The sequence below is a fragment of the Mustela putorius genome, unplaced genomic scaffold (assembly GCF_011764305.1).
Source record: "Mustela putorius furo isolate JIRA1106 unplaced genomic scaffold, ASM1176430v1.1 tig00000721_pilon_pilon_pilon, whole genome shotgun sequence".
Taxonomy (NCBI): domain Eukaryota; kingdom Metazoa; phylum Chordata; class Mammalia; order Carnivora; family Mustelidae; genus Mustela; species Mustela putorius.
Window position 1 is genome coordinate 2,711,633 of NW_025421456.1, and position 14,413 is coordinate 2,726,045.

The 14,413-nt window shown below is 33.2% G+C and overlaps 1 protein-coding gene across 5 annotated transcripts in view; it reads left to right on the forward strand.

Annotated features, from left to right (window-relative positions):
- KIAA1109 (KIAA1109 ortholog) overlaps window positions 1–14,413 on the forward strand; it is a 220,928-nt gene that overhangs the window by 117,011 nt on the left and 89,504 nt on the right. For all 5 annotated transcript variants that reach the window (XM_013053923.2, XM_045083613.1, XM_045083614.1 and 2 more), the window contains 8 exons: window positions 1,039–1,258; window positions 1,717–1,875; window positions 3,410–3,585; window positions 6,657–6,832; window positions 10,564–11,270; window positions 11,661–11,906; window positions 12,376–12,469; window positions 14,297–14,347. In XM_013053923.2, the coding sequence (XP_012909377.1) occupies window positions 1,039–1,258; window positions 1,717–1,875; window positions 3,410–3,585; window positions 6,657–6,832; window positions 10,564–11,270; window positions 11,661–11,906; window positions 12,376–12,469; window positions 14,297–14,347 (1,829 nt within the window). The remainder of the gene's footprint in view (window positions 1–1,038; window positions 1,259–1,716; window positions 1,876–3,409; window positions 3,586–6,656; window positions 6,833–10,563; window positions 11,271–11,660; window positions 11,907–12,375; window positions 12,470–14,296; window positions 14,348–14,413) is intronic.

The following is a 14,413-nucleotide window of genomic DNA, read 5'->3' on the forward strand; positions in this document are numbered from 1 at the left end:
AAGTCCTCCAAAAAATTGAACTACAACTCTTTGTTTCAGATCTCTTCTTTTCAGAATCTTTGTCTGTATAGTCTTTTCTTGTATGATTTTAAACTGATCTGAAATTCTAACCTTAGATGTGTCAGAACAGATAGAGATGGGCAATTCTGCAATTTTTAAATTTTCCTCAGAGAATAGCTGGAAATGGTTTTTGGCATATTAGAACTGTACAGAGAGGGGCATCTGGGTGTCTCAGTGGGTTAAAGCCTCTGCCTTCTGCTCAGGTCATGATCCCAGGGTCCTAGGATCAAGCCCCACATCGGGCTCTCTGCTCAGCAGGGAGCCTGCTTCCCCCCCACCCCGCCTGCTTCTCTACCTACTTGTGATCTCTGTCCGTCAAACAAATAAATGAAATATTTAAATAAATAAATAAATAAATAAATAAATAAATGAAATATTAAAAAAAAATAGAAAGAAAAAGAACTCTACAAAGAATCTCTTACAGATTTTCATTATCAGGGTACCAATAAGAGTAGTATAGTATTAAGAATTTTGGGATCTATATCTTGCCACCAGACACACTCTTCAGATTTCAAAGGGAATTAATAATTCATTGTTAAAATAAGTGAATGATAATAAAGACTATCCTTTGTTTTGTACTGTAAAGTTTTTTTTTTAATTTTTATTTTTTATAAACATATATTTTTATCCCCCGGGTACAGGTATGTGAATCACCAGGTTTACACACTTCACAGCACTCACCATAGCACATACCCTCCCCAATGTCCATAACCCCACTCCCCTTCCCCCAACCCCCCTCCCCCCAGCAACCCTAGTTTGTTTTGTGAGATTAAGAGTCACTTGTGGTTTGTCTCCCTGTACTGTAAAGTTTTAAAACACTTCTTTATATATTTGAGATTCACCACAATCCTAGTAGGCACAATCTGTTTTGGTATTAATGTGAATAGTAACTAGCAGTAATAACAGTACTAGTTGTGGTAGTTATTAGCAGTAGTTTTTATAAGCATAAGAAAGAGCCCTATGTTGTTCCTGTTGTAGGGTATTCACCCATATCATTCTTTGAGCTATACCAGTGGGGACACTGCCACAGATTCTCCTGTGCATGTTGGCCGTACTGGGATGCCAGTGAAGGAGAGTCCAAGGAAGGAGAGCCTACTCAGCTACCTGACTGGAAGCTTCCCAAGCTTGCACAATCTCCTAGAAGGGACTCCTCAAAGAAGTAGTGCAGCTGTAAAAAGCAGCTCCCTAACGAGAACAGGTACATCTTTGGTTTTGACAATTATAAGTTTACTTCTATTTGAGAATTAAAAAACAAAAAACAGAACATAAGTTTATTTTGCTTTATTCTTTGGTTGCATACCTAATCTGTATTTTATACCTCATCTTTGAAAAAGTATTTTGGGAAACTGTTCTCTTTGTAACTTGTTGGTGTCTTCATACTTTTAGTTTGCATTTCTAAATTGTAGCTTTGGATATTACTATCAACCTATTCATGGTATGGTATGATGTGTAAACCATCCAACAGTGAATTTCTTCTTGTTATATTAAAAATAAGTTATTTATTGGTGCCTCAATATCCAAATACAAACATCATGCACTGAGTTTGAAAACATCTGCAAACAACAATTTAGTCTGACTTTTAAAAAATAATTACATAAATCACATTTTCTGCTTATTACCTAAGAAATACTATACTCAATAAAATTTTATTTTCAGGAAATACAATGGCCACTGATATGTTATCTGAGCATCCCTTGCTATCTGAGCCATCATCTGTGAGTTTCTATAATTGGATGTCAAATGCTGTGGGTAATCGTGGAAGTGTGGTACAAGAATCTCCTGTTACAAAATCCGCACACAATAGTCTTCCATCAGGTATTGAGTTATCATGTTATTTTGTTAACTGTCTAAGGGACATATGTTAATTTTAACAAAATTCTATTTTTCACAGAATGGTCTAAACATCTCAGATGTTTAATACTGTTTAGTTGAAATTTGCCCATTTATGAAATGCCTTTGGTAATACTGAATTGAGAGAATTGTAAGCAGTCACTTGGTGTTCTTATGGAAAGACAGATATGTCAAATGTGAGATCGTATGTAATTTAAAGAGTTTAAAATGTCCAGTTAATGTGGCTGACTTAATTTTCAAAATACCAAAAGGAGATTAATGAAAAAATGTGAAGAATATGGCATAATGTGCCTATAATATAGAAAATATGTTAGTTTATACAGATTCTGCTGAGATATAATAGCTTTCTTTTACTCTTATAGTTACTTAAATAATTAAGCCTAAAGGTGTACTAAGAAGAATAAAATAAGATTTTGCCTTTGAGGAGGCAATGAGGACAGTTTATTAATTTAAAATAATGCATATAAACAGCAAGAACACTGGCAGGGAATTCACCAAGAAATGTTAGTGGCTATCTGCAGAAACATAAGTGGTGCCACCCTTCATTTTCTGTTTTTTCTTTTTAGGGGTATTTTTCCAAATTTATTAGATACATATAGCCTTTTCTTTTTTCTTTTTTTTTTTTTTTTTAGATACATATGTTCTTTAAAGAGAATTTTTTTAAAGAATATGTGTAGTAGACTTTGATCCTAGGTACTGAAGGCAGCTGAAATTAGCCCAGGTGATAACTATTTGCATCACTAGCAAATTCTATTCATATAGAAAATGTGATATTATGAAATGTGTTTATAAGTGACTACTCACTCAGTCCTTTGTTTGGCTGGTATGTGGATCACTCTTGAATCTGGTACTGATCCTAATTATGACTGCATTCTAATTCTTATCATTGGCTCTTAGTTGAAGAAGGTAGAAGGAGAGTGTTTCTGCCAGCTCCCAGAACTGTTCTAGCCCTAGTCTCACTACTGCAGTTTAAATTTTGAGAAAACCAGAAAAGAACATTTCACCTTTATCACAGATCCTTTGCCTGGGGGAGTTAGAGGATAAAGGGAATACAGAGGGAAGAAATAGTGCCATTTTATTTTTGTTCTGCCTCAGAAAACATAATTGGGAAGAAATTTATATGTAGGACTCTGTGACATCTGTGAATTTTGCCCTGCTGCTGTCTGTAACTCTGCTCCTCAGTGCAAAGCTGATGAGATAACAAATGCTTTTGAAAGACCTTCTGGTCAAAAAATTCTCTATTTGAACTGACTGGCTCTAATACAGACTCTATGAGGATGACTGATACTTTCTGAAATTTTAGTTTAAATTCATTTTTATTATTAAATCATGTCTTTAAAATGACTAAAAAGTGGTGTGTTTCTTACCTTCATTCCATTTAAATGGTCTGGTAATACTGCTGTAATATGGGCTTCATAAGTTTACTTTGCTGTGCCCTTTTATGTTGTTTTTATTTCCTCATAATTCAAATTTTACTCTTGAACATTTACTCTGTTAGGTGTTGCACCCAATCTTCCTACAATACCCTCAGCCTCAGATTTCAATACCGTCTTATCTAGTGACCAGAATACTTTGGATGGAACACATTCTCAGCATAGCACTAGTCAGGATGATGTGGCAGGTGTAGAAGAAGCCAACCAAGGGTTTCCTGCTGTGCAGCTTGCTGATGCACAGGTGAGCCAATCTGTTTGTCTGCAATTATATTAACTCCTCATTAGGTAATTCTTGACAACTGGAACCATCTAGTCATATCCACCTTGGAATTCTGGTGAAAATCTTTTTTCTGTGCTTGTCTGTCTAAAGTCTTCATGCAAAAATGGAGGAGCCTTTTAAAAGTACATGGGTTAATTACAAATGCAAATTTAGCATCTACAGATAGATATGGATTAAACAGAAGAGTAGTATATAATTAGTTGTCCCATATAGTAACATTTTTGTTATATGGAGATACTATAGGTGTTATATAGAGACACTATAGGTGAAAAGATAAGTTATTGAAATAGTTCACATAAGTGGTAAATGAAGCTTTTAACTTAGATGGTTGTGGCTTTGATAAGGTAAAAATGGCAAAATATGGAGGTCTTATTCAATTGATTAAATGTAAGAGTGGAGAGCAAAATCCTTTGAATTGTATATTTTAGTCTGAGTGATCACAAGGCAAGTGAGTGAGCGGGACCATGGGTATTAAGAGATGTTATTTTTTCAGGATGAGAGAGACTCCACCGTATTTGCATACTTAAGAGAAATTAGGAAGGTCCCGATCAGAAAAAAGAAAAAAAAGAAGGGTAAACTGATAGAGCAGGATTTAGAGAGGGATGAAGAGTGTTGGAATTTAGAGTCACTCACAGAGAAAGAGGTTTTAGACAGAAAAAATTACTTTTTTCTTCTGAGAAACTAAGAAGACAATAAGGACAGTTCACAGTTATAGAGATAAGTTTGCAGATTGATAGCTTCAATTTTCTCTTATAGTAGAAGGTAATTTATGTTAAGAAATGTGTCAGGCACTTTTAAATTTTCTTGAGATTTACTTCTCCAGTACATTGGAGTAGCTTTTAGGGACTTCATTTTTTTATTAAAAATAAATAATATAATAAAATAATAAATTAAAAAATAATTAAAAATAAAATAATTTATTTTATTTAAAAATAAATAAAATAAATAACCTTTTATTGTTGTTTTGGCCTATAGATTACATTAATTATAGTTGTTAGCATTCAACACATATTTTTAGAGATAATTATATTGTTTTATATATAAGATTTTAAAATCTACTAGAAACAGGAATATTAAATAATTCAGTAAAATGCTCTGTAAGGTGATTTAGATATGTGTACAGGTTGGCATGAATAGGAAAGAGAGCTTACCATAGACTCCCTAAAAGGATTGCCAGATGTGCTGAGGGCCTCGTTAAGAGTTTAGGTTAGTGTTAGGTACCAGTGAATGTAATTATATAATTTCCTTTCATTGTTCTAGCAGCTCAGATATAGGAGTATAAAAAGATTGATTCAAAGCAGATGTAGCAAGAGAAATAAGTGATAGGAAGTTGGTAAAATGACATTTAAGCCAAAATGGGGTGGGGGAAGAAGTCACATAACTTTGGAACTGAAGTGTTGGTTGAGTTATCTCCATGGTTAAAGAAGTCATTCAACATGATAAATTGGGATTTAAAAGAAAAAGAAGAAAGTAAGTTAAAAATCAAAGTTTCTAATAGGTATGGAGGATTAACAAGATGGCGGATAAATAAATGACAAACATTTAAAAAGTGGAGGATGGTTTGGACCTTGAAGAGGGAAAAGTTTTTCCCATTAGAATGAAAGGGGTAAAAACCAAGAAAGAATATCCCAAGCAAGTACATAAGGGAGAGGGAATTTCTCCCTAAGGTTCTACTCTAGTGTATAATTGTTGGAGTTTTCTGTTATAGGCCATTTGACCTTCATAAGAGTAGCCTGTCTTCCCAAGCACAAACAAATGAGATGACCTAGAGATAACTGAACATGTAGACTTAGGTCTTAATACATAAATGGCACCTATCCATTTTAATAGTATCATTTAACTTTCAGAAAGAGATCACTGAGATGTACAGTGAAAGGATTATAAGAGGTCCAATGGCAATACTGGATAGCACCTATATTTTGGATGTAGAAGGAAGAAAAGGAACTATACAGCAAAGAATAAGCAGAGTGATTATAGTGATCAACTGCTGAACACATATTAGTTGCTTCTCTTTGGGTTACCTCTTCATGACTACAAAATCAGTTAATAAGAGTGTAACCAGAGTGATCTATTTCCATAAGCTTGTATTCTACTTACAATGTAAAGGAAGGTTTTGGGTTTTTTTTTTTGTCAGAAAATAAATGTTAAATGATACTATTTAAAGTGATACTATTTAAATATGATACTATTTAAAAAGAGGTCAGATGGTCATAATATTACATATGAAATATTTTTAATATTAACATAGGAAGGTGATAAATCATTCTAATATACCAGATTTTTATGGAAACACAGTATATATTCATACCTTTTTTTTTTTTTTAAAGATTTTATATTTGACTGACAGATCACAAGTAGGCAGAGAAGCAGGCAGAGGGAGAGGAATAAGCAGGCTCCCTGTTGAGCAGAGAACCCGATACGGGGCTGGATCCCAGGACCCTGAGATCATGACCTGAGCCGAAGGCAGCAGCTTAACCCACTGAGCCACCAGGCGCCCCTATTCATACCTTTTTTTATTTTTATTTATTTATTTATTTGGGACAGAGGGAGAGAGAGCGAGCAAGCACAGGCAGACAGAGAAGCAGGCAGAGGCAGAGGGAGAAGCAGGCTCCCTGCCGAGCAAGGAGCCCGATGCGGGACTCGATCTCGGATGCTGGGATCATGACCTGAGCTGAAGGCAGCCGCCTAACCAACTGAGCCACTCAGGCGTCCCTCATACCTTTTTAAAAGCAAGACATAGAATGATTTAAATTAGTTCACAATTTTATTCTCCTTGTCCTTTCAGACACTTAGGCAGGAGGGAGGAATCTTTGTTCTTATGATTAATTTGAGGATGAGTTGCATGTAATGGGGGTTGAAAAATACTGTTAAGTTTTAAGTACAATTAGAGTTATATTTATTACACAAGTACTTTTTTTTGTCACAGTACAATACTGATATATGATATATGTATTAAGGTAGGGTAAGAAAAAAGGTGCAGTAAATGATGAATTATAAATTAAGCTAATTAATGAATGTGTTATGTCTTTTAGGTTGTTTTCAAACCTCTTCTCAGTCATACAGGGATTCAGTCACAGGATGCAATGCCACTCTGCTACCGAATGTACTTCGGAGAACACCTTTCATTTTCAGGGACTTTGGACTGCCTTAGAGCAGATATTGTGGATTCGGATACAGCCAAAGAGAGAAAAGGCAAAAGAGCAAGAAGGTGTCTTGTGTTATTGTTCTTTTTGTGTAGAATGTTGTATACAGGTTATAACATCTTTTTTAAACTTTATTTTCCTCTAATGCTAATGAGAGTAATTTTAATATCTAAAGTACATTTGTTACATATATCCTCAGAATTTGTTTACTGTTGCAGTAGCTGAATTTTTAGGATCTTATGCATTGTAATTTTACATATTTTACTTAAAATTATTCCTAACTTCCATTCTGAGTCAACTTGCAGTATTTCCTGTTAGAAACAGGGTAGAAGTCATATTGAGAGTATGGCCATGAGAAACAAATACACAGGAATACTAAATGTAGCATGGTGAAAGTTAAGAACCATCTTTTATCGTCATTATTATCAGGGATAGTTCTTTAGTTTCGTTACTGTTTGAATAGGAGATATTATGCCCATAATAATATTTGATTAATCTTTTTGTGAACATTAAATTTTACTTTGCATGGGTCTTGCTGATGTAGCTAGGAATAGTAGAATATGGATATAGGTGGCAATTATGACAAAAGGTTTTTGCGACATTCTTGATTTCATCCAATTTAGGTTTTTGCAGGGTGGTAAATTAAAAGTAAAATGCACATGTATCACACATATAACTAAGTGAAATATGTTTTCCATTTGAAATATTCTATTTAAAATTTTAAATAATTTGACAAAGTAAGTTTAAACATTTTTATGGCAATTATTAATAAAAAATATAGCTTTCTCAAATTTTATTTCAGGTCTAGATATCCGAGGATTTTCTAATGACACGGGAACATGGAAATTACCTTGTCTTTTCTGTTAAATATAAAACAGTCACTGCTTTTCATAGTAGTGTCGCACCATAAATGATGGCAATCCGAAGCACCACAAAGTGACCTTAATGATTATCAAGAGTAGTGGGGGAAAATTACCTTTGTTTTGTGATCTGGAAAAAATGTTTGTTAAAACATTAAACATTCTATTACTGCTTATTATAAATGTGTAGGGAAATGAAAAATATAATAAAACTAATATACTTAGTACATTATAATTTAAAACATTAAAAACACTGAGAATTAAAGTGTCCTACTTCACTCTAAAATTCTCATCAAAGGATAGTTTGAATAGCCCTTGCCATCTTATTATATAACTTGCAATGCAAAAAGAGCATCCTTTATGTACCTTGGCATAATGTTATACTCCATTCTAAGTACTGCTGAGTTTCCAACACTTTTTCCTTTGTACTTTTAATGTAATAAAATAACATTATGAGTTCCTTCTACTATGAAATTTTTTGCCAGCATCACTTCCCTGGGATATTGTCATCCTTTTTTTTTTTAAACGGCCACTTTCCTCTTTATGCCAGTAAGTTTGCCTTCACTGAGTTCCTCTAGCTGTATATCTATAGTTTCTAGAACAGTAGAAGTATCAACATTTCCGCAGTTTCTTCTATAACTCCATTTACTTTTATTTTAATTTCACCACTGGCATTATCATTATTTTGTTTTGTTACTGCATTTTTATCTTTGCTGTCCAGCTCCCTTTTGATTATCAATTTTTTTAAATGTCATGTGGATTTATCATGAGGAAGCAACACAATTACAAGCTTTACCGTCTGTGCTTGAAATGAATAACAAATGTACATTGACCAATCACTGACATACGTAATGTGATTGATTAATGATCATGGTGTCCATCTGTTATTTACATAGTGATTTGTTGACTGAAGAGCTAGCAGCTAGTTTGTACTTGATGCAGTTATTTGCAATACATTTTAGTTTAAGATTTAAATGTGTTATTAGGAAACTGGTATTATGTAACTGAAATCCATTCACATTGGAATCATCAAATTCAGACTCCAAAACATTAATACAAACTTATACTCCCTAATTACAGTTAAAAGCTCTGTGCTTAACTTGTATTTCTATTTGCAATAGCTGATTTTCTTATATATATATATATAAATACATATGCACAGTGTATGTGTCATCAGTAGATATAATTAATTTATATATAATTAGATTATATGTATTTAATAATTATAGTTAACAGCCTACTTATTGGCTTACTAAATGCTATATAATACTGTCTACCACAGACTAGAACTTCATCTGACCATACTTTATGTTCTCAGAGAGGTTCTTTGAGTGACTTTGAACTTACTGCATTTGATCTAGCTGAACTTAACATTCCTTTTCTTTTTCTACTACTACATCAGTTCTGAGTACTTTAAATTCTTATTACTGGTCCATGATTAGCTTTGATTTCTCAGATCTCCTATTTTTCCACCTTAAACTCTATTTGGAGATTTCTGTCTTAGTACACTTTCCTGGTCATCAATTTCAGGTTTTTTCCCCCAACATTTGGAATGTTATTCATTCTGCTAGTTACTATACATTATTATTGGGTAATAATATGTGTAAACATACATATTTTCTTGTGTAAACCTATATATCCCATCCTGTAAAGCCAGGATATTAAAATATTTAGCATAGGTTCTGGCATGTAGAAGTTCCTATTAACATTAGTTTCCTCATATCTGTGCTGTCCCTAGACAAGATAGTTGAACATAATAGGGACTTAATAAATATTTTTAAAATTTAATTTTAACTTTGACTCTGTGGTGCCCACGCCAGCTCTTTATCTGTCTGGCAACTTTTGTCATAAGTGACTGCTTCATTATATACCACTGTTTTTTCCTCCTTTTACTTGAATCTTCTCTCTTTGAGTCTTTCTTACTTCCTTCATGTTTTCAATTCTTGTTTTTGTGATTGTGGATTATTTTAATTTCTTTTGAGCCTTCTTTCTCCTGTCCATTCTACTTATCAAAATCCAGTCTTTCCTTCTTTAACTACAGGCTTAACAATGATTGTAGTCTTACTATGAGTTTGTACATTTTCATGGATTATACTCCAAAGTAAGGTTTTTCTTAAAACAATATTCATTAAAGAATTATTATTCTCTATAAAATCTTTAAGTTAAATTGCATCAAAGCTTCTGTTTCTTTTTTCTATTAGAAAAATTTGACCTACGTGACTATACATTCATATTGTACATGGAAGAAGAAGGAAAAAATAATTTTTTTTTTCAATTTTGGTGGCCTGTAGTTTGTTGTTCTTGGCAGCTGGTTTACAGAAATATGTGACAGTTTGGCTTTTAAGTATCAAAATTGCCTGTAATATTCCTATATGAAAATTTTCAGATAAGCAGGAGGATTTGCCCAAATAATTCTCATAGTTTTTTAATGTGCATTTTTCATTTTTTCCAGTTGTATTCCTCCCCACTTTCATTTTGGCAAAGTAAGCTAGTAGGGTTTCATTTTAATAGCAAATTAATTTATATAAATGTAGTGAGATTAAATTTATAAACAATATATTTAACAGATGGGGAGAGGATGTTTAAGGGAGGCACCCTAATTAACCGATAATTAACTTTAAATTCCATTGGAGTATACTACCATATTGGCTAGGAAAAATGTTTAATTACTTCACTGAAATAATTAATATAAATCTGATCTTAACTAGTCAGTTATGGAATAAGATCAAGAGGGAAGTTTTAAGGCCTAGTTTCCAACATATAAAAGGTTGGCCTCATGAGCAAATTCTAGTTGATCTCTTGCTTAAAATTATTTAAATGTTTTATAACATGTTTTACCTTAGAGCTTTCTTTGCTAACAAACTAATAAAGATTGTGCATCTCTGGGGAAAAGGAAATTAAGTCTTGACATTTTTTTCTTTTCTCCTCATTTTTAGGCAAGGTCATGTGAATCTTCCTCCACTTGAGTTCAAACCAGCATTAATGTTGGAAACCTTTAGCATCAGCGCTGTTGTAATGGAAAAGTCAGTGTGCACCCCTCAGAACTCTACCAGTGCTCTTTCTTTTCATGATCTCAACAAACGGTATTATAATACCTTTCACTGTAACTTTACTATTTCTTGTCAGTCAATAAGCCAGCATGTAGATATGGCTTTGGTTCGTCTTATTCATCAATTTAGTACAATGATAGATGACATCAAAGCAACTCAGACTGACATTAAACTTAACAGATATACAGCTGGATCGGCTTCCCCAACACCTACCTTCAAAACCAGAAAACATCGGGATTTTCGCTCGTCTGACTTCAGCCGCAGTTCTAGAGGAAGTCTGAATGGTGGCAATAGAGTAAACAATGCAAAGAACAAACGGACCAACAATGAAAATAACAAAAAGGAATCTCGAAACAAAAATTCTTTAGGAAGATCTGAAAGAAGAACTTCAAAAGTGTCTAGGAAGGGTTCAAAAGATGTGGTGGACCATATGACTATTCACATGGATGACTCTGATTCAATTACAGTGTCAGAACAAAGTGAGCCTTCAGCTGAGTGCTGGCAGAATATGTATAAATTACTTAATTTCTATTCACTTATCTCTGATCCAACAGGAATATTGGAAAAGTCTTCAGAAACATTTGGACCAGCAGGTAATGGATATCTTTATATTTGAAAAATGTCTTTTTAGAACAGCAGTAGTACTAAAATAGGTTGTTGATCGTGTTTTCTTAATGTTATAAGTAGATAATTGAAATGCCAAGAAAATTGTCAGTCATCCATGGAGAGAAGATAGTAATGGGGCAGTCAGATAATGCGCAACCCCATTTCCTGTCCTTCCATACACAGTTGATCTTAAAGATTCAGGCATACCTGCTTTCAAATATCTATTATTTTACTGTCAGTATGATCATGGGAAAATGTTGAAAAATTTAAAAAATCATTTTGGTGAGTAAGAGGGCTGGTTTGGAATATGAAGAAATGTAAGATGGTGTTTGGGGTGTTCTTCGATTTTACATTCCATGTTTTGTTTCCTTTTAAAGGAGTTCGGAGCCCTACAGAGCCGACATGTAAAGTTGTGTTTGAGAATGAACAAGACAGTAATAGTTTGACTAAGACACAGAGGAAACGTAGCTTGGTGACTTCTGAACCTCAGCATGTTACTCTAATAGTGTTTGGGATTGGCATGGTGAACCGCACACACCTGGAGGCGGACATTGGGGGGCTAACAATGGAATCAGAACTCAAGAGGATCCATGGTAGCTTTACACTTAAGGAAAAAATGAAAGGTAGGATGATGTTCTAACACTGTAGTTCTACTTTTCTGAAAAAAGCCAATGCCACGTCTCTAAAATTCCTACTTGGCAGTTTTTCTTCAAAAAATGAACTTTCCCATTAATATGGATCAGGAATGCTGCTTTATATAGTTTCTTTTCCCATTTTTTAAAATTTTCCATGTTTTCTATACCAAGTATTACTTCTGAGATTTAAAGTGCTATTAGGCTATTTAATACATGAATGGCATATTAAACTATATTTTTCATTATTCCAATTTGACATATAAGATGTATATATAAATATATGATGCATAGAAATAAAAAATTTTTAAGTAGTTCAGAAATAATTTAAGTTTTATTATAAATAAAACTTTTGAATTATCTTTTATCAATGAATGTATTGTGGATAAAATGCAACTTTAATACAAAGTACAATAATTTATTTCCAGGTTTCACATAATTCTTTTTTCTTACTTTTAAGATGTTTTACATCAAAAGATGACTGAGACATGTGCCACTGCTCATATTGGTGGGGTTAATATTGTGCTGCTTGAAGGGATTACACCAAATATACAGTAAGTGTGTCAATTTTTATTACTTTCTTAAAACTTTATTACAGTTTTACAGAAAACTTAAAATTCATTGGATGAATCCCATACATACTGAGTTTTGAGATGTGTATACATTATGTTACCAGATACTATAGTTCTGTCATTAAGAACATCACCAAATGAAATGTTTTCAGAATAATGTTTTCCCTTTCTACAATTGGTTTACCCCTGCACCCCTCAAAAAAATTGACTCCAGGAACACTGTAAGATCGTATAACAAAAAATGATTATAATGCAAACTTCAGTTAAACATACAACATGCAAAAGCTTACATAATTCAAATAGTTAAAAATTTTAGTCAAAGAATACAGACTGCCTCTTGATTTTAGGTTAAGTAATCATTACTCAAATTCATGCTGGGCTTTACTATATCTTGCCATTTTTCATTTAAAGAATTTAATAATAAGGCCTATGAGATTCTTAAAATAATATAGGTAGTCTTTAATAGTGAGTATACCATACCTTATCACTTTTCTTTTGATTCTTTGCTCTTAACCTTTTCTTTTTAAGTCCTCCTCTTAGATCTATTCTGGATTGAATTTAACCATTGGCTTTTGTTCATGTGCTTGGGAGCATATATCTTAATTCCTAACTTCCTTTCATTGGAGCAGCTTTGATAATTTAGGTCTGATTTTGAGAATATGCTGTTTCTTAATGTTATAACTAGTTAATGTTCTGTCATCTTATAGTGAATCTGTCATACTAAATACTGACTAAATAGAAGATTTTGTTCACCTGCATAAAAATTAAGTATTAATCATGTATGGGCTAGTGACAGTTCTATTCATATTTTAAACATGGGTGATGTGATAACTGTCTTAGAGAACATTTCCTTGAAATTGTTCATTGAGGCCTGTGGTGTGGTTTGGAACTGTAAACCTAGATCCAAAGAGTTTATTTCATAATAGCTGCCTACATGGTCCAGATCACATTTCCTAAGCAGACTGGAAAGATGAGGAAATTATAGTAGTTATGACAGACAAGATATTTTCTGATAATTCAGTGTGGGAGTAGGGGGATTATGATGCAGTAATTGCAGTCCTGACAAGGACCTTTTGTGAGCCAGGAACCTCACATAGATTTAATCCTAATCCGAATCCTGTGAACTGGGGTGGTTTTATCCCACTTTACAGAGCAATAAATTGAGATTTGGAAAGATAAAAGTGTGTGTCTAAAATACTTAAAATCCTACAGTCAGAATTGTTGTCTGAACCTGTGCTTCTGCTAAATGTCACTGCACACCTTCAGTTCCATGGTTCCATCGCTGGCTCTAAATTGAAAGTACCATGGCTACTTTAACTTTTGCAGCAAGTAAAACAAATTTCTCTAGTTGTCTCAGGTGTCATATTTCCTCTTTCCTCTTGAACCTTTTATCTCTATTATCTGTTATCTCTTAAGGGCTTCAAATAGTCTCTAGACTTGCAAAACATAATATTTATAAAACAGATTTTTAAAAAGTATTATATAGTTATATTTCCTGCCTTTGGGAAAAAAAAAAAGTAAAGCTCCCTTAACTTTTTTTTGTGGAAAAATAAAAGTTATTAATTATTCAGTGCCAAAGTCTAGTAGTGTTAAGATGTTCTGGATTTATTCTTTGGTTTTTCATTTCTGATTTCAGTTAAAAGGAAATGAATCTTAAAAAAAAATTGAGAAGTTTCTTTGAGGGAAAATTTTAAAAGTGGGAAATAAGAAAAGCATTCCAAATGATTGATCATACTGTACTAATTTATGTATGAATGTTTATTTGCTTTCTTTTTGTTTTCCTGCTTTCTCTTGAATCTTCATCTGTAGACTGGAGGATTTTCCTACATCTCCTACAAGCACAGCCAAACAAGAGTTTCTGTATGTCATATTATTTTTCCCCCCATGGGCATTGTGATTAACATAGTATTAAATAGTTTTAAAGAA